The following is a 22,359-nucleotide window of genomic DNA, read 5'->3' on the forward strand; positions in this document are numbered from 1 at the left end:
GCCCTATGCATCTTAGTTTAAGTGTTTACTACGTATTTGGTCCTAAATCTAAAATGAGGCTGAAGAGATTATAGATTCATTAATGTAGAATGCGCACTTAAACTGGCACGTTTAGGCATACCTTCTGTCATGGCATGATGGTTTAACTGCAGTGTCTCATTCTTTACTCTTTCCCTCTCTGCCAGGTAGCCATGGTGACCTGGCTGCCAGGAAACCAATCTGGCAACAACTTGGCTACATCAAGACTGGTGGTAGGGGGGGGCACAGCTAAAGCTGTCCCACTGCCGCAGGTGATTGGAATACCAGGACCTTCTGCTCATATAAAATCGGGTTGCAATGACGGCCAGCAGCTTGTGTCAAGTCGATCTAGGTGGTTGGTGTATTTGACTACTTCTGTTCTCTTACCCTTTGTAGGAAGACTGGGTGTGAATGTTAGATCGTGTACTATGGAACAATGGACACTGCATTGTTGGCCTTGCCATGCTATGTTTTCATAATTTGCTACAATTGAATATTTAAAAAAAATCATTGTTCTAAATTGGACAATGTGTAACATTGTGTTGAATGGGAGTTATAGCCTATGGCTTGCACTCTTTACTCAAATGTTTGTAAATAACAATTAGTTACTCATATTAACCTGTTAATTCAAATTAGCCTCTCCATATTTTAAAGCTAGCCAATTTGTTTTGAGCATTTCTTTACATGTATTTTCCCTTTGCAGCTGACCATGTTTAGTAATGTTTGCAATAAAATGACTATCAAATCACAGTACATAGTGTGATATTGTGTAGTCCCTGACAATTCTCAGCCCTAATGCAGATATGCCGTTAATGGAGCAGGTTCTGATTTTCTAATGTACAGTACCAGGCAAGTTTGGACACATACTCATTCAAGGTTTCTTTAATTTTACTGTTTTCCATATTGTAGAATAATGGTGTTGACAAACTATGACATAACAGTGTCATATTAAAAGTGTATATTGACTCAAAATATATATTTTAGCTTCAAAGTAGCCATCCTTTGCCTTGACAGATTTGTGTACTCCAGGCATTCAACAAGCTTCATGAACGCTTTCCCAACAGTCTTGAAGGAGTTTGCACATCATCTCAATTGGTTTGAGGTCAGGTGATTGTGGAGGCCAGGTCATTTGATGCAGCACTCATTCACCCCTTGGTCAAATGGCCCTTACAGACTGGAGTTGTGTTGGTCATTGTCCTGTTGATAGTCCCACTAAGCACAAACTAGATGTGATGGTGTATTGCTGCAGAATGCTGTGGTAGCCATGCTGGTTAAGTGTGACTTGAATTGTAATTAAATCCCCAGCAAAGCATCACACCACCATGCTTCATGGTGGAAACTCCATGCAGTTGGAACCAAAAATTTGGACTACACAGACCAAAGGACAGGTTTCTACTGATCCATTGCTCTTCCAAGCAAATCTCTTATTGGTGTCTTTTTTTTTTCTTTGCAGCAACGGTAGTTGTGTCTGAACTCAAGCATTTATTTGGGCTGCATTTGAGGCTGGTAACTAATGAACATATCATCTGCAGCAAAGGTAACTCGGTCTTTCCCGTGGTGGTCCCCAGAGCCAGTTTCATCATAGTGCTTGGTTTTTACGACTGCACTGAAACTTAAGTTCATATTTTCTGGATTGACCATGGTAAAGTAATCATGGACTTTTTTTTTTGCAAATGTGAGCTGTAAAGTAACATGGTCTTGGTCTTACTAAATAGGGGTGGTATACAGAAAAAAACCCTGTCTTGTCACAACACAACTGATTGGCTTAAATGCATTAAGGAAATAAATTCCGCCTGTTAATTGAAATGCATTCCAGGTGACACCAAGCTGGTTGAGAGAATGCCAAGTGTACAAAGCTGTCATGGCAAAGGTTGGTTTCTTAGAATCTAAAATGTATTAAGATTTTTTGTTAACACTTTTTTGGTTACATGATTCCATGTTATTTCAGTTTTGATGTCTTTCTACAATGTAGAAAATAGTTATAGAAAAAACTGGAATGACGTGTCCAGGTTGTATGGCCAGATTGCATATAGAAATCAGTGTGTTCCACGACATTTATTCAGAAGTGACCACTTTCTGACGATTGAATGTGCAATGCGTGGATACAGGAACGAAGTGTTGGGGGATACTACAAAGCAGGATCAAGAACATAGCCAGCTAACTAGACGAATTAAAAATATAAAAAAAGAAATGTGCTTTGAATAGGCTTTGTCATTTTGATTCAACAAACAAGTCAATTGACAAATTAGAAAAACTGCTTATTTGAATAAAAAAGTGGAATTTGAGTGGAACAACCAATCAGGACTGGTGATTTATTTTACCAATCCTACGTCAGACGTCATTGCGTCAGCGGTCGCTGCTTTCAAAGAGGGATACGATTTTGCCAGGTTCAATTATATTTGCTCCATAACAACTCGGCTAGTAATCATGACGAACCAACTTTGTAAACTGTTTGTCGGTGGATTGAACGTCGAGACTACAGACGATGGACTTCGACAACATTTCGAGCAATACGGCCAGTTAACCGACTGCGTAGTGGTCCAGAACCAGCAGCTACAAAGGTCCCGGTGTTTCGGCTTTGTAACCTACTCAAGCGCGGAGGAGGCCGACGCAGCCATGGCCGCCAGGCCACATGTCGTCGATGGTACCAACGTGGAGTTAAAAAGGGCCGTTGCACGGGAAGATGCCGGTAGGCCAGAGGCACTCGCCAAAGTTAAAAAAATATTTATCGGTGGGTTGAAAGACGACATAGAAGACGACCATTTGAATGATTATTTCTCTCAATTCGGGGCAATTGAGAAGGCCGAAGTAATCAGTGACAAACAGACTCTCAAAAAAAGAGGATTCGGCTTTGTCTATTTTGAAGATAATGACTCTGCCGACAAAGCAGTGGTGCTGAAGTTCCACACAATCAATGGGCACAAAGTGGAGGTGAAGAAGGCCCTCACCAAGCAAGAGATGCAGTCAGCCGGTGGTCGGGGAAGAGGCGGGCGTGGAATGAGGGGGTCTCAAAATGGCTACGACGGCGGAAGAGGTGGCGGCTACGGCAACTATGGCGGTAATTATGGAGGAAACGATGGCGGCTACGGTGGCGGATACGGCAATGGAGGTGGTTACGGTAACCAAGGGGGATACGGAGGAGGTTATGGAGATCAAATGGGGAGCAGTTATGGTGGGAACAGTTATAATGACTTTGGCGAAGATTACGGACAGCAGTCCTCCGGCTATGGTGCAATGAAAGGGGGTAATTATTCAGGCAGGAGCGCAGCACCGTACTCCCGTGGAGGCGCCAGTGGTTATGGCAGGGGTGGATATGGTGGTTATTAGACACCGTTGGCCACATTTGACCCAATATTTTGAAATGTTCTGAATTTCTGATTCAATGACCTGCATTTACACACACGGGTCGGAGTTGCCCATTTCTTTGTTGCTACTATTTTAAAGTATTCGTGACCCTCGCCCACCCTGATGTACTCTCCCCCCTCCATCCGGACTACACTATTGTCCCTAGGCGGCGCTACTAAAGACATGATGGACACTTTATTACCAATTCAACTTTCTGACTTGTCAATGTAGTGATTCCTTTCAATATTTTTTATTTAATTGTAGTTAACGTCGCTGCTTCCAAGACTTTGGTATGATACTGTATGTCATTAGTACCAGCCAGGTTAATAACAAGACATATTGCTTTAGCAACATGAAACTCAGGGGTATTAATGGAGTTGAAAGCAGTCTTAGTGTATGCTTGAGTGTTTTTAAGATCATAATATTTCGTGTCAAAGTATTAAGTACTTATGGTTATTGTATTATTATACTTTTTTATGGTTACCTCCAAATGCTTTTCTCCATCCAAGATGTGCTGTTCAATACCTTGCAAAGCAATGCAGTTTTGTGGAATGTTACTTAAATATTAGTTGGCTATTGAGCCTAACTCTTTTGGCTGTATTAAAGTTTTTAATGTTTGAAAGCAATCAGTGCTTATTGTCAATTTAACCATTCTGACCACTTGTTTCAATAAGAGCGTCTGCTAAATGACGTAAATGTAAATGAAAGACTTTAGATCATTCAGGATCACAGTTCTATCATGAGGTAGTTGCACACCCTACTGACATACTATCACTGGTAACTTTCTTGTTCAGGAATGGACTAATCTGGGACTGCTAACTGGCCAACAGGCATGCTTTTTTTTTAAGGCCCTCTACCATTTCCTGTGTTACGCTAATATCAAAAAGCATTCTTGCTAATATTGTAAGCCTTTTTTTGAATCACATTTTCAATGAAGGGGATTCTTGGTTTATAATCAGATTTGATTTTTTAACGGGACAAGGATTTTGCAGGTAACATATCCCATGTCAATAGACACATTTGTCTGACACTAGTTTGTTTTGATAATGGCAGTGAGTATTGTGATTTTTCTCCAGTACATCTATCTGCTTTACAGCCTATCAACACTCCCATTTTTTTTGCTGCACAGGTAGCCAAAAATAAGCTACTCATACCACTACATATAATTATAGGTTGTCCTGTTCAAATTACATGACAGGCCTGATTTTTATTTAGATTATTATTCCAATTTACCAATGTGCACAAATATTAGGTCTGTGGTTATGGAAATATACAAAATGTCAGCATTTACCCTTTTTGCTGTCAAAATGATAATTTTGTACTATAATAGGCCAAATATGCCAACAATTTACAATATTTTGCCAGTAGGAGACTCATTACGTCAACCCCCAACCATCTGTCTCCCTCGCTGATCTCTACATCTGCCATTTTAGACACCGGGAGAAGCACCGTCAAGTCAGTGTTGACATGGCATAATCAAAGCAAGATTCTAGAGATGTAAAATCAACTCTGCAAGCTTTATTGGTGGACGAAATGTTTACACCACTGATGATGACCTACGTAAACCATTTGAAAAGTATGGTGAGCAAACCGATTGCGTAGTTATTCAGAACCTGCAACTACTGCGGTCTGGTTTTGTAACCGCTAGTGCTGTGGAGGTAGACGCTGCAATGTCCGCGCGGGCTCATCCCCTGGGTGGCAACAATGTTGAACAGAAAAGTACAGTGGCACGTGAAGATGCGGGAGGCCCTGGCAAACTATCGGTGGAAGCTACAGAGGATGAACTTCTGAACGAGTACTTCTTTCAGTTCGGTGCTATCGAGAAGGCCGAGGTTATTAGCAATAATCAAACTGGTAAGAAGAGGATTTTGTTTTTCGAAGATAATGATTATGCCGACTAAGCAGTTGTTCTTTAGTTCCACACCATTAATAGCCATAAAGTTGAGGTGAAAAATCCCTCACCAAGCAAGAAATGCAGGCTGCTGGAACCTCGTGGCAGGAGGAAAGCAATGTCTCAAAATGGATATGTTGGTGGCCATGGCAACTAGTGGGGGGGCCCCCATCAAATCTCACTCAAAGCAGTCCCATCCCCCATAGTAACAGTGGTGGGAAAAGTACCCAATTGTCATACTTGAGTAAAAGTGAAGTTACCTTAAAATAAAATGACTCAAGTGAAAGTCGCTGAGTAAAATACTACTTGAGTAAAAGTCAAAGTATTTGGTTTTAAATGTACTTAAGTAAAAGTATAAATCATTTCACATTTCTTATTAAGCAAACCAGACAGCGTTTCTTTCTTAATGTATAAAAAAAACAAATAATTATGGATAGCCAGGGGCACACTTCAACACTCAGACATAATTTATAAACGAAACATTTGTGTTTAGTGAGTCTGTCAGATGAGGCAGTAAGGATGACCTTGGATTTTCTCTTGATAAGTGTGTGAATTAGATAATTTTCCTGTCCTGCTAAGCATTCAAAATGTAACGAGTACTTTTGGGTGTCAGGGAAAATGTAAGGAGTAAAAAGTACATAATTTTCTTTAGTAATGTAGTGGAGTAAAAGTTGTCAAATAAATAGTAAAGTACAGATACCCCCAAAAACGACTTTTGTAGTGCTTTAAAGTATTTTTACTTAAGTACGTTACACCACTGACTAGTAAAAATGATGAACTCTTAATAACACTGTTCCGACCAAACATTCTATAATGGCACAAGAGTGACTAAATACTGAGCCCAAGTGTTTCAGACAGGAAAGTTACTACAGTATTCACTATTTAAAGCTGGCCTAAATAGGTAGCAGGAGTTCCTTGCCATCTAGCCAGAGTTACTTTGGCCATCTAGCAGCTAACTACAGATACTCTTGGAGAGTGCATGTCAGAGCAAACACCAAGCCACGAGGTTGAAGGAATTGTCCGTAGAGCTCCGAGACAGGATTGTGTTGAGGCACAGATCTGGGGAAGGGTATCAAGAAATTTCAGCAGTATTGAAGGTCCCCAAAAACACATGGAAGATGTTTGGAACCATCAAGAATCTTCCTAGAGCTGTCCGCCAGGCCAAACTGAGCAATCAGGGAGAAGAGCTTTGTTAGGGAGGTGACCAAGAACCCGATCACTCTGACAGAGTTCCAGAGTTCCTCTATGGAGATGGGAGAAACTTCCAGAAGGACAACCTATGCAGTACTCCACCAATCAGGCTTTTATGGTAGATTGGCCAGATGGAAGCCACTCCTCAGTAAAAGGCACATGTCCACCCGCTTAGAATTTGCCAAAAGGCACCTAAAGGACTCAGACCATGAGAAACAAGATTCTCTGGTCTGATGAAACCAATATTGAACTCTTTGGCCTCAATGCCAAGCGTCACGTTTGGAGGAAACTTGGCACAATCCTTACTATTCAGGCTCAAGGGAAAGATGAACAGAGCAAAGTACAGAGAGATCCTTAATGAAATCTACTCCAGAGAGCTCAGGACCTCAGACTGGGGCGAAGGTTCACGTTCCAACAGGTCAACGACCCTAATCACACAGCTAAGACAACGCAAGAGTGGCTTCAAGACGAGTCTCTGAATATCATTGAGTTGCCCAGCCAGAGCCCAGACTTGAACCTGATCGAACATCTCTGGAGGGATCTGAAAATAGCTGTGTAGCGACGCTCCCCATCCAACCTGACCGAGCTTGAGAGGATCTGCAGAGAAGAATGGGAGAAACTCCCCAAATACTGGTGTGCCAAGCTTGAAGCATCATACCCCAAAATACTTGAGGCTGTAATCGCTGCCAAAGGTGCTACAACAAAGTACTGAGTAAAGGGTCTGAATACTTAGGTAAATGTGATATTTCAGTATTTTTTTATACAGTTGCAAAAATGTCAAACCGGTTTTGCTTTGTCAATATGGGGTAGTGTGTGTAGACTGATGGAGGGACAAAACAATTTAATCAATTTTAGAATAAGGCTGTAACAAAACAAAATGTGGAAAAAGTCACAGGGTCTGAATACCTTCCGAATGCCCTGTAAATTTCTAGACAGCGGTCTTCATGCCCATAGCAACTACAGAGCACTAGAAGGCAGATGTCTTCACTCCAAAAGGTCTCAAATAACTTAGGTCTAACTGTCCATTGTCCACAAGGACTACTCCTTTGGATTATTTTGTTTTGAGCAGTGGAGGACTGCGGTTTTGTATTTTGCCCAGATGTTATTGAAATTAAGTTAATAGCTAAGTCTCTTTGCTTGTTAGTGCTTTTTTTTCTTTCTTTAGGTAATGTGTTGTAAGTCAATTGCATTTTGTTTTAAATATTTGGATTTAAGTTGGCGTGTTATTTAAATGGAACCCCATGTTTGACTGACTAGCCATGTAGTCAATTGCAGTGAACTTGATTTTAGTCATTTTCTGAATCTAATTAGTTAAAAGGCAACTGAAGTTATATTGGCCATAAAATATATTATTACTTGCCCCGGCACTATACCAAAGTATATGATAAAATCTGCCCAATAGCGTTTGGTCTCAAAGGAAAATCTCCATGCAGTATTTAGGCTATAAGGACTAGGTCACACTTCTTAAGAATTCTAGGTTCACTGCTGCTGTTCCTGAAATGTAGGCTATTTGTTTTAGTTTGATTTGTGATTCCCATTTAGTTTTAATGTTAATAAATAATTGTATCATTACTATTTATGCTATAGTTGTTACCATGAACATTGTCTCACTTCTCAACTCCTTCAAATTCTGAAAACAGATTTTATCTAAGCTTTCCAGTTTTTCTATTTGACAGTAGAACTACAAAGGAATTCAGTAATAAGGCAAGAAATAGTATGTGAACCCTTTGGAATTACCTGGATTTCTGCATAAATTGATCATCAAATTTGATCTGATCTTCATCTAAGTCACAACAATAAACACATAGTGTCTCCAAATGCTAATTGGAGTCAGGAGTCAGCTAACCTGGAGTCCAATTAATGAGATGAGATTGAAGATGCCGGTTAGAGCTGACTTGCCCTATAAAAAACTCACAAAATTTGAGTTTGCTATTCACAAGAAGCATTGCCTGATGTGAACCATATCTCGTACAAAAGAGATCCCAGAAGACCTAAGATTAAGAATTGTTGACTTGCATAAAGCTGGAAAGGGTTACAAAAGTATCTCTAAAAGCCTTTGATGTTCATCAGTCCACGGTAAGACAAATTGTCTATAAATAGAGAAAGTTCAGCACTGTTGCTACTCTCCCTAGGAGTGGCCATCCTGCAAAGATGACTGCAAGAGCACAGCGCAGAATGCTCAAGGAGGTTAAGAAGAATCCTATAGTGTCAGCTAAAGACTTACAGAAATCTCTGGAACATGCTAACATCTCTTTTGACGAGTCTAAAACACTAAACAAGAATGGTGTTCATGGGAGGACACTACGGAAGAAGCCACTGCTGTCCAAAAAACCCCATTGCTGCACGTCTGAAGTTAGCAAAAGTGCACCTGGATGTTCCACAGCGCTACTGGTGAAATGTTCTGTGGACAGCTGAAACTACAGTTGAGCTGTTTGGAAGGAACACACAACACTATGTATGGAGAAAAAAAGGCACAGCACACCAACATAACCTACTCCCAACTGTAAAGTATGGTGGAGGGAGCACCATGGTTTGCGGCTGCTTTGCTGCCTCAGGGCCTGGACAGCTTGCCATCATCAACGGAAGGATGAATTCCCAAGTTTATCAAGACATTTTTCAGGAGAATGTTAGGCTTTCTCTCCTCCAATTAAAGCTCAACAGAAGTTGGGTGATGCAACAGGACAATGACCCAAAACACAGAAGTAAATCAACAACAGAATGGCTTCAACAGAAGAAAATATGCCTTCTGGAGTGGCCCAGTCAGAGTCCTGACCTCAACCCGATTGAGATGCTGTGGCATGACCTCGAGAGCAGTTCAAGGCAGACATCCCAAGAATATTGCTGAAATGAAACAATTTTGTAAAGAGGAATGGTCCAAAAAAGACCTAATTTGGTACTTTGAATTAAATCAAGTATAACTTAGGGTATGAAACAACAGTAAGTAACCTGCTGTGGTACGGAAAACGTAAATCAGGGTTTGTGCTTTTAAGCACCTTGAAATTAATTCCTAGATTTTACTGAATGTTTTCTCCATACTTATTTTCTACCCACTTGTTTTGATAGCTATTCAAGGAAAACTATTTTCTATTCAATCAATCAGATTTGGTAGAGTAATGAATAGACTATTTTGTATATCTTTCAACATATACGTATTACCTCCAGAATGTCTATTTCTTCATAAAATGAATTCTAGAGCTCTGTTCCAACCCTTAGTGAACAAATAGGCTGGAGATACCTAAACTGTATCCTCTACGTCATGGGAATCTCCATGGTACTCCGAGCTGTAGAATTCCAGCTGAAAGTCCATAGGATATGCTTCCATAAGACATCAGGTTTGTTACAATACTTTATACACAAGACATTATTACATAATATCAATATTTAATATTTAATCTTTAACATGGAGTCCCATTGAGGGGTTAACCTCGGTACTACAGTCAGGTTTTCACATGTTGGTCAAACATGCATGCATCTGAACTATAGCTCAACAGTCCGTCACTAATTCCAGATAAATAAGTAAATCCATTATATTTGTACTTTCTGGAAATTGGTGTCTTCAGCTCTTATCTTAACAGTGTAAATACAACAACCTAAAAAGTGAAGCTTGGATGTGATTCTGGACCTTTTTTGTTTGATAATTATAACCCATAGACATTTTAGACAGGAGCTTGGAGTTCCTGTGTTCCTGACACATTAGTCCAGATGTTCTTTTTCCAAAAAAGCAAGGAGAACCGCGTATTATTTGCAAGGTTTGTTCGCTTCAGTTATTTGCCGTACATAAAGTATCCCTTCCCTCATCAACTCAGTGTTTTGCCTGTGGGTTCTGCTTTTGTTATCAACCATTTTACATTGTAAAGTCATTTAGTCCTGTTCTAACAGCTTCTATAGTTTTGCCCTAGGCCTAGTCTTGCATCTAAAAGTATTTTCCATAGTAGCTTAGGTTCATTTGGTTAAATGATTGGTTCAATTCATTTTGAAGGATTGGCTGTACATAATACATCACACACTTGACAGGTACTTGTCCTGCATTCTACCCACCTTCCATGACAAGTTGCGATAGTAATTCCAACCACATGGTCCTTGTTCAAACATGCGTCATTGAAATAGTCCTGGGCCTATTTCACTTCACTGAGAAACACATTTTTGCCTGTCTGGATGACAATTTATAAGATGTTATTTTCTTCCACAGAATGGATAGATGACACATTCTTCCTCATAAATCCTGCTGGTTGATGAGGATCTCAAGGGATTGATTGGACCAAGATGAGGAAAGGTTCCTATAAGGAGGGAAACCCTGTTTATGGCACTGGAGCGACTATGGTGATTTTACTTTTTGTACTCATTTACTTATTAGAGGCATTCTGTTTACATACATGTAATTTGATATGACCTACACAATTTAATTAATTCAGTGTTTATTTTCAGTCAAGGAACTTCTGTATGTTTTTGTCTTTAGCCTAAGGAGGGCAGCATTTCTTTGCTGATAAATGGTGAACGACTATCTGGTTTAAAATGTTAAATTGCCAGTGGATAGTAACTGGATACTGCATGGCTTTTAGAAATTGTTTTAATGGTGATCTATTCGAATGTATTTTCAGGTTTGACCCCAGACTGTGCTGCTCCAGTGGTCCTGTCATTACAGGATGAAGAATGTCTGTGAAAAATGTGGGGCTTTTGAAGGACCTCTTTGGCCTAATATCCACCTGTTAGGAAGGTTGAAACTTTCAATGAATCATTAAGATATGTATCCTTGTTTTGTTTTCCAGTATGTGGAATCACATACTGCTTGTTCTGTACTGTGATATTTGTTTGTGGATTCAGTAAATATTTATTTGTTTTAAACCTATAGCTACATTCTTCATTCTTTTCAAATGTAGAGCTATGTTTGTGTGTGAACTAATTTGGATGTAATGTAGGATGCATGCTGTTTTATCTGAATCGTAAGCAACCTTGAAACAATGATGACTTTCTAAAAAAGTTAAACACATTAGGCCTACATTCTCACATTTCAAATTCACTGTCATAGTCCTCACACTGCTAGCTCTAAATAAGCTTCCACACATTTTTGCTAGCTAAAACTTTGGGTGATACATTAGGCTATTCAAAATAGTTAACTCAAATGTAATTAGTTCATACATCAGTATTCTAAATTATCTAATTACCTAATTGATGGCTTGCTAGTTTGTAATCGACAACGACAATTTCTTGATTGGATCCTTCTTCATCGTCCTGACACGCCGTAACCTAGCAACGCGGGAGCAAGCAGAACCAAGATTTTCCTCGGGTGGAACAAAGCTTTGCGGATTGGAAATGGGGCAGGATGAAGTAGCAGTGTCTGGGAAAGACATTCTCTAGCATTTCTTGCTCAGTCAGAAAATAACACATTTTGTAATAGTTTAGGGTAGAAAGGAAATAAGCAGTAACCATGACAAGATGTCTGATTATTAGCTAGGTTTAATTGTCAGCTAATGAATAAGTGTAGATTCGATAAGCCACCTCATGCAGTGAGTGTTGTGTTGGACTTTGAACGATTCATTTTGTGCATGGGCCCGTAGCCAACCCCGGTACAACTCATGCAGCATATCTGATATCATGGACTGTGCAACGTTGGGGTAAGTTGTCAGAGGGCTCGTGATGAAAGTGTAGTCTTCCGATGAATACTGTACAGCTGTTGTCGGATATAACTTGCCAGTTGATTTATAGAGATTTGGCATTTTCCATGAATAGCTGGCTAGCTAACTACTGTACTGCACGCATTTTTATGCCGATGTAGCTAGCTAACATTAGCAAGCTAAGCGAACAGCGTGAACAAAAAGCAAGCCCAGGACAGCTGTACTTATCTTCTAGTTTGTCAATAAGGGTAACACATACTTATTATATCGTGGTACTAGTAACCAAGTCATAGCTAAAGATAACTGCCAAATTACTACCTTACTAGTTAGGTGACTATTTAACAACCAACACATCAGCTGCTAGTAACGTTACTGTACTCTCTGTGTTAGCACACAGCACAGGCGTTAGCCACCTAGAAACTGTAGCCACTGTACTGAAGCATATATTACTATACGTTGTCCTTTAAAATATATTTTGTTCAGTTATTGAGCAGTGAGAACCCAGCATTGTCTTTTGAAATTACAGTTGTATTTTGTTAATGCTATCTTTGTACAAGCTGGGGTGACGATAGTTGATTTAACTCCACGGTGAAGGAAGTTTCTGATGACTAGCTCCGACCACATCGATTCGCCCAAAGTCAATACTTCAAAAAATTTAAATTATGAAACGACTACCGTGTACATAGGTTTGTGCTTTGTAGTTGTGAGCCTTTTTGTTTGCTGAAATCTATAATTTTCAATAAACCTTAAACAAATACAACTACCGACTGTTTCCTTGTTGAGATTAAATTGGAATTTGGCGGAGTTGCCATTTTACAGCAATGAGCAAACAGTCGGTGGGTGTATTTGATTCACGTTTATTGAAAAGTGTGGATTTCAGGAAACAACGAAGGAACACAACTACAGAGTACACACAAAGGTAGGCGTTTCACACACACATACACACACTACCGGTCAAAAGTTTTAGAACACCTATTCATTCAAGGGTTTGTTTTTATTAGTACTATTTTCTACACTGTAGAATAATAGTGAATACATCAAAGCTATGAAATAACACATACGGAATCATGTAGTAATCAAAAAAGTGTTATACAAATAAAGATATATTTTATATTTGAGATTCTTAAAATAGCCACCCTTTGCCTCAACTGGCAGCTTGATTAAATAGTACCCGCAAAACACCAGTCTCAACATCAACAGTGAAGAGGTCGACTCCGGGATGCTAGCCTTCTAGGCAGAGTTGCAAAGAAAAAGCCATATCTCAGACTGGCCAATAAAAATAAAAGATTAAGATGGGTAAAAGAACACAGACAGCGGAACTCTGCCTAGATGGCCAGCGTCCTGGAGTCGCCGCTTCACTGTTGATGTTGAAACTGGTGTTATGCGGGTACTATTTAATGAAGCTGCCAGTTGAGGAATTGAGGTGTCTGTTTCTCAAACTAGACACTCTAATATACTTGTCCTCTTGCTCAGTTGTGCACCGGGGCCTCCCTCTCCTCTTTCTATTCTGGTTAGAGCCAGTTTGTGCTGTTCTGTGAAGGGAGTACTACACAGCATTGTACAAGATCTTCAGTTTCTTGGAAATTTCTCGCATGAAATAGCCTTAATTTCTCAGAACAAGAATAGACTGACGAGTTTCAGAAGAAGGTACTTTGTTTCTGGCCATTTTAAGCCTGTAATCGAACCCACAAATGCTGATGCTCCAGATACTCAACTAGTCTAAAGAAGGCCAGTTTTATTGCTTCTTTAATCAGAACAACAGTTTTCAGCTGTGCTAACATAATTGCAAAAGGGTTTTCTAATGATCAATTACCCTTTTTAAAATGATAAACTTGGATTAGCTAACACAACGTGCCATTGGAACACAGGAGTGATAGTTGCTGATAATGGGCCTCTACGCCTATGTAGATATTCCATAAAAAAATCTGCCGTTTACAGCTACAGTAGTCATTTACAACATTAACAATGTCTACACTGTATTTCTGATCAATTTGTTATTTTAATGGACAAAAAATGTGCTTTTCTTTCAAAAACAAGGACATTTCCAATTGACCCCAAACTTTTGAACGGTGGTGTATGTGTGTGTGTGTGTGTATATATATATATATATATATATATAAGTATTTAGTCAGCCACCAATTGTGCAAGTTCTCCCACTTAAAAAGATGAGAGAGGCCTGTTCATCATAGGTACACTTCAACTATGACAGACAAAATGAGATTTTTTTTCTCCAGAAAATCACATTGTAGGATTTTTAATGAATTTATTTGCAAATTATGGTGGAAAATAAGTATTTGGTCACCTACAAACAAGCAAGATTTCTGGCTCTCACAGACATGTAACTTCTTTAAGAGGCTCCTCTGTCCTCCACTCGTTACCTGTATTAATGGCACCTGTTTGAACTTGTTATCAGTATAAAAGACACCTGTCCACAACCTCAAACAGTCACACTCCAAACTCCACTATGGCCAAGACCAAAGAGCTGTCATAGGACACCAGAAACAAAATTGTAGACCTGCACCAGGCTGGGAAGACTGAATCTGCAATAGGTAAGCAGCTTGGTTTGAAGAAATCAACTGTGGGAGCAATTATTAGGAAATGGAAGACATACACGACCACTAATAATCTCCCTCGATCTGGGGCTCCACGCAAGATCTCACCCCGTGGGGTCAAAATGATCACAAGAACGGTGAGCAAAAATCCCAGAACCACACGGGGGGACCTAGTGAATGACCTGCAGAGAGCTGGGACCAAAGTAACAAAGCCTACCATCAGTAACACACTACGCCGCCAGGGACTCAAATCCTGCAGTGCCAGACGTGTCCCCCTGCTTAAGCCAGTACATGTCCAGGCCCGTCTGAAGTTTGCTAGAGAGCATTTGGATGATCCAGAAGAAGATTAGGAGAATGTCATATGGTCAGATGAAACCAAAATATAACTTTTTTGGTAAAAACTCAACTCGTCGTGTTTGGAGGACAAAGAATGCCGAGTTGCATCCAAAGAACACCATACCTACTGTGAAGCATGGGGGTGGAAACATCATGCTTTGGGGCTGTATTTCTGCAAAGGGACCAGGACGACTGATCCGTGTAAAGGAAAGAATGAATGGGGCCATGTATCGTAAGATTCTGAGTGAAAACCTCCTTCCATCAGCAAGGGCATTGAAGATGAAACGTGGCTGGGTCTTTCAGCATGACAATGATCCCAAGCACACCGCCCGGGCAACGAAGGAGTGGCTTCGTAAGAAGCATTTCAAGATCCTGGAGTGGCCTAGCCAGTCTCCAGATCTCAACCCCATAGAAAATCTTTGGAGGGAGTTGGAAGTGCGTGTTGCCCAGCAACAGCCCCAAAACATCACTGCTCTAGAGGAGATCTGCATGGAGGAATGGGCCAAAATACCAGCAACAGTGTGTGAAAACCTTGTGAAGACTTACAGGAAACGTTTGACCTCTGTCATTGCCAACAAAGGGTATATAACAAAGTATTGAGATAAACTTTTGTTATTGACCAAATACTTATTTTCCACCATAATTTGCAAATAAATGTAATAAAAAATCCTACAATGTGATTTTCTGGATTTTCTTTCTTCTCATTTTGTCTGTCATAGTTGAAGTGTACCTATGATGAAAATTACAGGCCTCTCTCATCTTTTTAAGTGGGAGAACTTGCACAATTGGTGGCTGACTAAATACTTTTTTTGCCCCACTGTGTGTGTGTGTGTGTGTTGAATTTGGGCGACTCGATGTAGTCGGAGCTAGATTCCACAAAGCTAGGACTCTGCTCCACTCCTTCACCATGGTGTGGAGTTTAGTCCGCTAGGGTTATGACTGAGGTTAATGATCTTTGAGCTATCCTAGCTAGGTAAGTCTATTTATGTCCAGTTTATCCCTGACCAGTCAAGAATCTAGTGTCCAGCAGCCGACCTGTGACTCCGAGGAGGATGCAGTGGATGCAGGGATGCACACCTTCAACCACACCCATATGAGAAAGGCTTTTCAGCTGATGAATGACTTAAGGAGGTGGGTTGGTTTCACCCTTGCCAGGACACAGACGAGTACATTTCTTAAATACACTAAAGTCTGGAAATGGACCTCTCTAATCCTCTTCAAGCCAGAATGTTGAATACAATTAGATTTGATACCGTGTGAGCGGATAGCGCTGTTGGCTAGAGCACACCTATAGCCTACATGATGAGATTATTATGGACAAAAGAGCGAGAATTTTTATTTGTCAAATGGCAGCCAAGCATCGATGATCATGTCACCAGAAAAAGACCCTCAATACTTTTTGGAAAAGAGCATCAAGCTCATCACCTTGCACTTTCACCACCCTGTGAAGTTCATCATGACTTATTTCATCTTCAAGTTTTAATGTCACATGCAAAAGTACAGTGAAAAGCTTTTCTTGCAAGCTCTAAAACCAACAATGAAGTAATCATAATTTATTTCATCTGTAGCCTAAGAAACTGCATGCTTTCCTTCCCAACAAGTCATAGTGGGAGGACCACACATGTCATTACATGATACAAGTTTACTTTGATATAATGGTTATTATATCAATATTTTGCTCATAAAAGCGCTTCCACCTACATTTCCCACCTTCTCTAGCTTATTTTGTTTTGTCAACATTTGGAAAGTTTACCAAAACATTTTCTGTTTCCATCAGGCTTGTCATGACATTTTTGATCTGACACGTACTTTACTCGCATTAAAAGGTTGGATGGAAGCCTGGTTAGTGAGTAAGACACAAGTAATCCAAAGACATTGTTAAAACCCACCCACGGAACCTCCACTTTATTTAACTTGGCAAGTCAGTTATGAACAAATTCTTATTTACAATGACGGCCGAACCTGGACGATGCTGGGCCAATTGTGCGCCGCACTATGGGACTCCCAATCACGACTGGATGTTGTTGGGGTGGGATTGGCGTGGGGTCCTATCCGTTTCTAAGTACAGAATCGATTTCAGAACAATTTCAGATGGTGGGTGTCATGGCTTCCTGAAATTACATGGAACGACCCCCCCCCCCCCCCCCCCCCCCGCATTGCAAAGTGTGGTGTTCTTTTGTTTTATCTAGTTCCATAGTATCCCCTTTGTCCATCATTGAAAATAAGTCTTGTAATGTGTCGATAATATAACTCATTATACACATTAATAGTCTACACATTATACATAACAGCCTATTCTTGGCACCGAGTAGCCTACTGTGCAATTACCTAATACAATGACCTTGGCACGCAGCGGGAGCATTTATACATCCAGTTGAGTTATTAAGAAATCATCAGTATGATGATTGTTGAAAACACCGTTCATCAACAGCCAACCTTTCGGATCTTTTGTGTTTACAGTAAGAAAATGCTGTGCGACGTTCTGTTGGTGGCGGGAAACATAGAGGTGCCAGCTCACAAGTTGGTGCTAGCCTCCTGCAGCCCCTACTTCTGTGCCATGTTCACAGGTATTATTACACTTCATATAGTTCAAGGTAAATAGTGTCGTGTATACATTTGTGTGTATAGATTACATTTGTCATCATTATGAAAGTAATGGGTCAAGTGAAAAATGTTGTGAAAGTGAGGCCCGCTTTCTTGCAACAGTGAGATGATTGTTTTCCTCTTGTCACATAAAACCATCTCAAGTGGTTTCTCTCACTCTGTGTGTGTGGTGGACAGGGGACATGAGTGAGAGCAAAGCCCAGCAGGTGGAGATCAGGGATGTGGATGGCCAGACACTTAGGAAGCTGGTGGACTATATCTATACAGCGGAGATTGAAGTAACAGAGAACAACGTTCAGGTGAGCTACAGCGTCCCCATCGGTGTCTCAACCAAGTTAAACTGAGTACAGCATTGGATTCCATGGGTCCTTTCATGTTGCTTTGGTATTCCTTCATTGGACTCTTCAAATGTACTGGCTGTTTAAGTGGCATAGAATTGTCTCCGCCTACCCGGGCCTTTCCCTTTCTCCTGCGTTGACAGTCTGCGCCCTTCCTTGCTGGTGAGGCCAGGGTTTCCGCAGGCAGGGTATTTCCTGTTATTATTAGCTCAGGAAATGTGCACGGAGCGAGGGGAAATCCTCTGTGTTTGCAACATGCCTGCTTAGATGTGTGTGTGTTTTAGAATGGCATCCAAGTCTCGTCATAAGACTGGATAATCTTTCATTGTGTGTGTGTGTGTGTGTGTGTGGCGCTACAGTACTTTCTGTGTGGGCTCTCTCAGAATGTGTAGGCCACAGCTGCAGAAAACACCCACTATAATAGTCAGACCTAAGGGCAACAGGCAAAAACATGAATAATCACAGGGTTTTTCAAAGGAGAGCCTAGCTAAGTGACCTAGTTTCTATGTGTCTGCACTGCGTGGGGATGTGGGCAAATGGGAGCGCTGGGCTGCCTGTTATAGCACACCATAGTACCAACAGACTGGCAGGATGGAGGCTAATAAACAAGAGAAGCCAAATGGCTCCTTTAGAATTGACTAACATATACCACCGGTATGTATTATTCCAGTTGTCCGGTTAAAATCTGAGAAACAGCCAGGGATGTAGAGTTCCCCTGTAATCCCTGCTGTCCTTGTTCTCCTAGTAAATATTTGCCTGTTTCTGGCCCTCTGTCCATTCTGAGTCTGGCCTCTGTTTCAGTTGGCTTCTACTTTGGTATTAACTCTAACTCTGGAATTAAATTGGAATGAGTCTGCCTCCAAAAGATTCTTCAAACCATTCAATAATATTCAAATCCTCTGAGTTCTAAATGAAAACATGGAGATTTGCTTGGCATTAGAAAAACAAGCACAATGAGATTTGTTCCCTGCTACTGTGTATTCTATTAGTTGTCCTGATGATATAGTGGGCTGTGTCTTTTATGGGGCCTGCTCTCTCTTTTCTCTCTCTCCCTTTTGTGGGTTGCTTAGACGCCTGTTGTGTTTATAGTGTCTCCTGCGTGTTCTGACCTACGGTGTGTCTCTGTAGGTACTCCTGCCTGCAGCCAGTCTCCTGCAGCTGATGGACGTGAGGCAGGTGTGCTGTGAGTTCCTGCAGAGCCAGCTGCACTCCACCAACTGTCTGGGCATCCGAGCCTTTGCTGACCTCCACACATGCACACAGCTCCTCAACCAGTCCCATGCCTATGCTGGTGAGTGGACTCCCACCTCACTTCTAGGATTCACCAGGCAGAGCGTGTGGGAATAGGGGAGGGGATGGAGAAATTGGCCTCTGTCTTGGTCAGAAGGCAGTTAAAAAGCAAACTGCAGAAGGGTTGTGACAACCAGAATCTCAATACTCGATTTTCCATGGCAAAAATGAAAACGGGGCACAGACCAAACTCTTTGGATCTTTAAAAACCTGCTTTATGTCAAATATTGTGTGCTGTAGCTTGAAAACGAAACAAATGTAACTCTGGATGACAGCATAATGATGTTTGTTTCCGCTTCAGGTTTTCTTTCCTTGCCATACTTCTTTTTTTGTATTGTGATACTGGTTTCGTCGTAACCTTATACTGTACAAAGTTGGCATTTATGATAGGCTACTTTCTACCACTGTAATCTAATCCTTGGGCGGGCCGCCTAAGCTTTTTTTCCGGTCACTTAAGTCCAAATTGTAATTTTTTATAATTTGAAAATATATATTTTCGGGATGGAAAAATAGTTTCAGAGGCCTCAAAGGACTAAAACCAGATAATGGACCTATATATATATATATATATATATATATATATATATATATATATATATATATATAATATAATCTTTGAGAACCAACAATCACCAAAATAAAAGCTAGACAGGGAGAACTGTAAATTCCCAAAACAATTAATTTGGCAGTATTCATTTTATTATTATGTTTGAGCAGAAGAACATAGCATTATCCATGGCAAAATGCATAGAATTGCAGGAAACTAGCTTTAAAACTGCAACATTTTCTCTCGGCTGCATGGCAAAATGTGTAGACTTGTAGGAAATTCGCTTTAAAACTGCAATTCGCTTTAAAACTGCTAAATACATTCTCAGCTCCATGGAGAAATTTGTGGAATTTCAAAAAATTCTCTACAGCGCCGAACATTTTTGGCGACAGCCGACCACGCTCATTGCCATGCCCCCCTACCACGCCCCCCTACCATGCCCTCTGCCACGCCCACCACCACACCCATTTTTTTAATCCAGAAAAAAAACATTGGAAGTTCTTGATTAATAAGACTACTGTTAGAAGATATTACCCTTGTCCTGTTTTGCATGGACATTCTTCTGCCAAAGCCCAGTATCCCAGCTAGCTGTCAAGACTGAGTATATCAAATTTGACCTTACATTGTGGAGACGTGGTAAACTACTGGAGCTTGCTGGCCGTATGCTGATGACCTTTGTCATTTCTCAGGGGTGTAACGTTCTGTTGCTTAACCATGTGCTTGTGTTTGTTTAACAGAGCAGCATTTCTCAGAGGTGATGCTGGGAGAGGAGTTCATGGGCCTGTCTCTACAGCAGGTGTGCAGTCTAATCTCCAGCGACAAACTCACCGTGTCCACAGAGGAGAAGGTCAGCCACCAGAACATCCCAAACCAACCCCAAACTTCCCTCTGCTTCTGTTCTGTTCAGTCACACACTGCAGGCTCCTATCCTATCCTATGAAGAGTACTTCACTTCCAATTACTATGCAAGACAAGTGCATTCCAGGAACTCCACTCTCTGTGCTATGAATTAGCTCAGTAGAGCTCAGGCTCTCAAGCTCTCTCCTCCTGGTCTTATTCAGACGACACTCACCATAACAACAGACTCCTCATGACTCACTCCTGCTGTAGTAGAGGACAGCCGTGTCACAAACGGCCTGATCCCCGTCCCAGAGTGACTTACCACAGAGGGAGAGAGAGCTGCTGCTGCCAGTGCTGACCAACCCACTCCAGGACTCATGCTCCACTCGCTAATGTGCATACAAAGCAAAGCCAACCCACATGTACACACCAACATGACACCAGCCCTGTTTCTAGTGTCTCTGCCCCCGTCTCCTGTCTCTTCAATCACGGTTCTGATCCTATCTATCTTCAGGGAACGGAGCAGGTTGGATGAGCTAGAGAGAGAGAGAGAGATATGGCAGATGGCTGTCTCTCTGTGTGTTCAGATAGAGGGGAGTCACAGTACCGGTTAGATCCAGTTCTTGTTCTCCCCCCGTAAATGTAATTAACTCTGTGTTCTCTCTCTCAGGTGTTTGAGGCCATGGTTGCATGGATAAAACACAACAAGGAAGCTCGTCTGGAGCACATGCCAAAGCTGATGGAGCACGTTCGTTTGCCACTACTGTCCAGAGATTACCTGGTGCAGGTGGGTCACACTCATCACACTCACCATTCATCTTGTTTTTTCACGTAGCATTAATAATGAATCAAGCTCCCAAATTCTCCAGCATAGAAATCATACTGTGAGATGTGAAAACCTGTGTATATGTTTTATTCCAGATGGTGAACTTGAAAATAATGTACATATTGTGCTTGTTTCATGTGGCTCTATTGTGTTCCTGTCTGCACTTTGTGTGTGCTCACTGTGCTGTGTCCATGGAGTAGATAGTGGAGGAGGAGGCCTTGATCAAAAACAACAACATCTGCAAGGACTTCCTGATAGAGGCCATGAAGTACCACCTCCTGCCCTCGGATCAGCGCCACCTGATCAAGACTGACCGTACACGCCCACGCACGCCTATCAGCCTGCCCAAGGTCAGACAACACACATATGCACGCATGTGCACATACACAAAAGCACACACGTACAGACACACACACACTGTTATTTATACCCTGAGACTGTTACATGTAGCTAAATAGGAGCCCTCGTGTGTGTGTGTGTGTGTGTTAGGTGATGATAGTGGTGGGTGGTCAGGCTCCTAAAGCCATCCGCAGTGTGGAGTGCTATGACTTCAATGAGGACCGCTGGTACCAGGTTGCTGACCTGCCATCCAGACGCTGTCGAGCAGGTAAACACACTCTGGTCGCTACTACCTCTGAAATCACACACTCCCCTCTGACTTTTCTGTTCTGCTGGGGAAACCTAAAAGCTTTTTTTTGCAAGGCTATTCAACTATTGTATTACGGGGGCCAGATTGGAAGAAGGTCATTTACAGGGACATTTTCTACATGGGATTACTCTTCCTAAAACCGGTATAAAAACAATGCATTATAATTATGGATTATAATCTTATAAAGCACTTTTATTGAAATAAAATAAAAATTCACTTGAAGCACTTAAAATTCACTCTTTTTAAGATTAGCCTAATTCAGTGCATCAAATTGTTTAAATAATGGAACACATTTGTACTTATAACACAGTTGACCTGCA

At 41.1% G+C, this 22,359-nt stretch overlaps 2 protein-coding genes and 1 pseudogene across 2 annotated transcripts in view; all 3 read left to right on the plus strand.

Moving 5' to 3' along the window:
• The first annotated feature begins 2,341 nt into the window (after positions 1-2,341).
• On the plus strand, positions 2,342-3,989 carry LOC129857875 (heterogeneous nuclear ribonucleoprotein A0-like). Its single transcript, XM_055926538.1, has one exon. It carries the CDS (start codon positions 2,446-2,448, stop codon positions 3,343-3,345), a length of 900 nt encoding a protein of 299 aa, XP_055782513.1. The 5' UTR covers positions 2,342-2,445; the 3' UTR covers positions 3,346-3,989.
• Positions 3,990-4,858: 869 nt separating this feature from the next.
• Positions 4,859-11,287, plus strand: LOC129857874 (heterogeneous nuclear ribonucleoprotein A0-like; annotated as a pseudogene).
• A 343-nt stretch (positions 11,288-11,630) lies between these two features.
• The window catches only part of klhl3 (kelch-like family member 3), a 28,874-nt gene continuing 18,145 nt past the window's right edge, over positions 11,631-22,359 (plus strand). The window contains exons 1-9 of the mRNA XM_055926535.1: positions 11,631-12,057; positions 15,954-16,076; positions 17,406-17,512; positions 17,727-17,848; positions 19,016-19,178; positions 20,462-20,571; positions 21,235-21,351; positions 21,591-21,740; positions 21,880-21,997. Coding sequence (XP_055782510.1) covers positions 12,038-12,057; positions 15,954-16,076; positions 17,406-17,512; positions 17,727-17,848; positions 19,016-19,178; positions 20,462-20,571; positions 21,235-21,351; positions 21,591-21,740; positions 21,880-21,997 — 1,030 coding nt within the window. The 5' untranslated portion in view covers positions 11,631-12,037. The remainder of the gene's footprint in view (positions 12,058-15,953; positions 16,077-17,405; positions 17,513-17,726; positions 17,849-19,015; positions 19,179-20,461; positions 20,572-21,234; positions 21,352-21,590; positions 21,741-21,879; positions 21,998-22,359) is intronic.

The sequence above is a fragment of the Salvelinus fontinalis genome, chromosome 6 (assembly GCF_029448725.1).
Source record: "Salvelinus fontinalis isolate EN_2023a chromosome 6, ASM2944872v1, whole genome shotgun sequence".
Lineage (NCBI taxonomy): Eukaryota > Metazoa > Chordata > Actinopteri > Salmoniformes > Salmonidae > Salvelinus > Salvelinus fontinalis.

Excerpts from the sequence above, each read along its gene's own strand:
- LOC129857875 (XM_055926538.1), top strand. The coding sequence starts at position 2,446 with ATGACGAACCAACTTTGTAAACTGTTTGTCGGTGGATTGAACGTCGAG.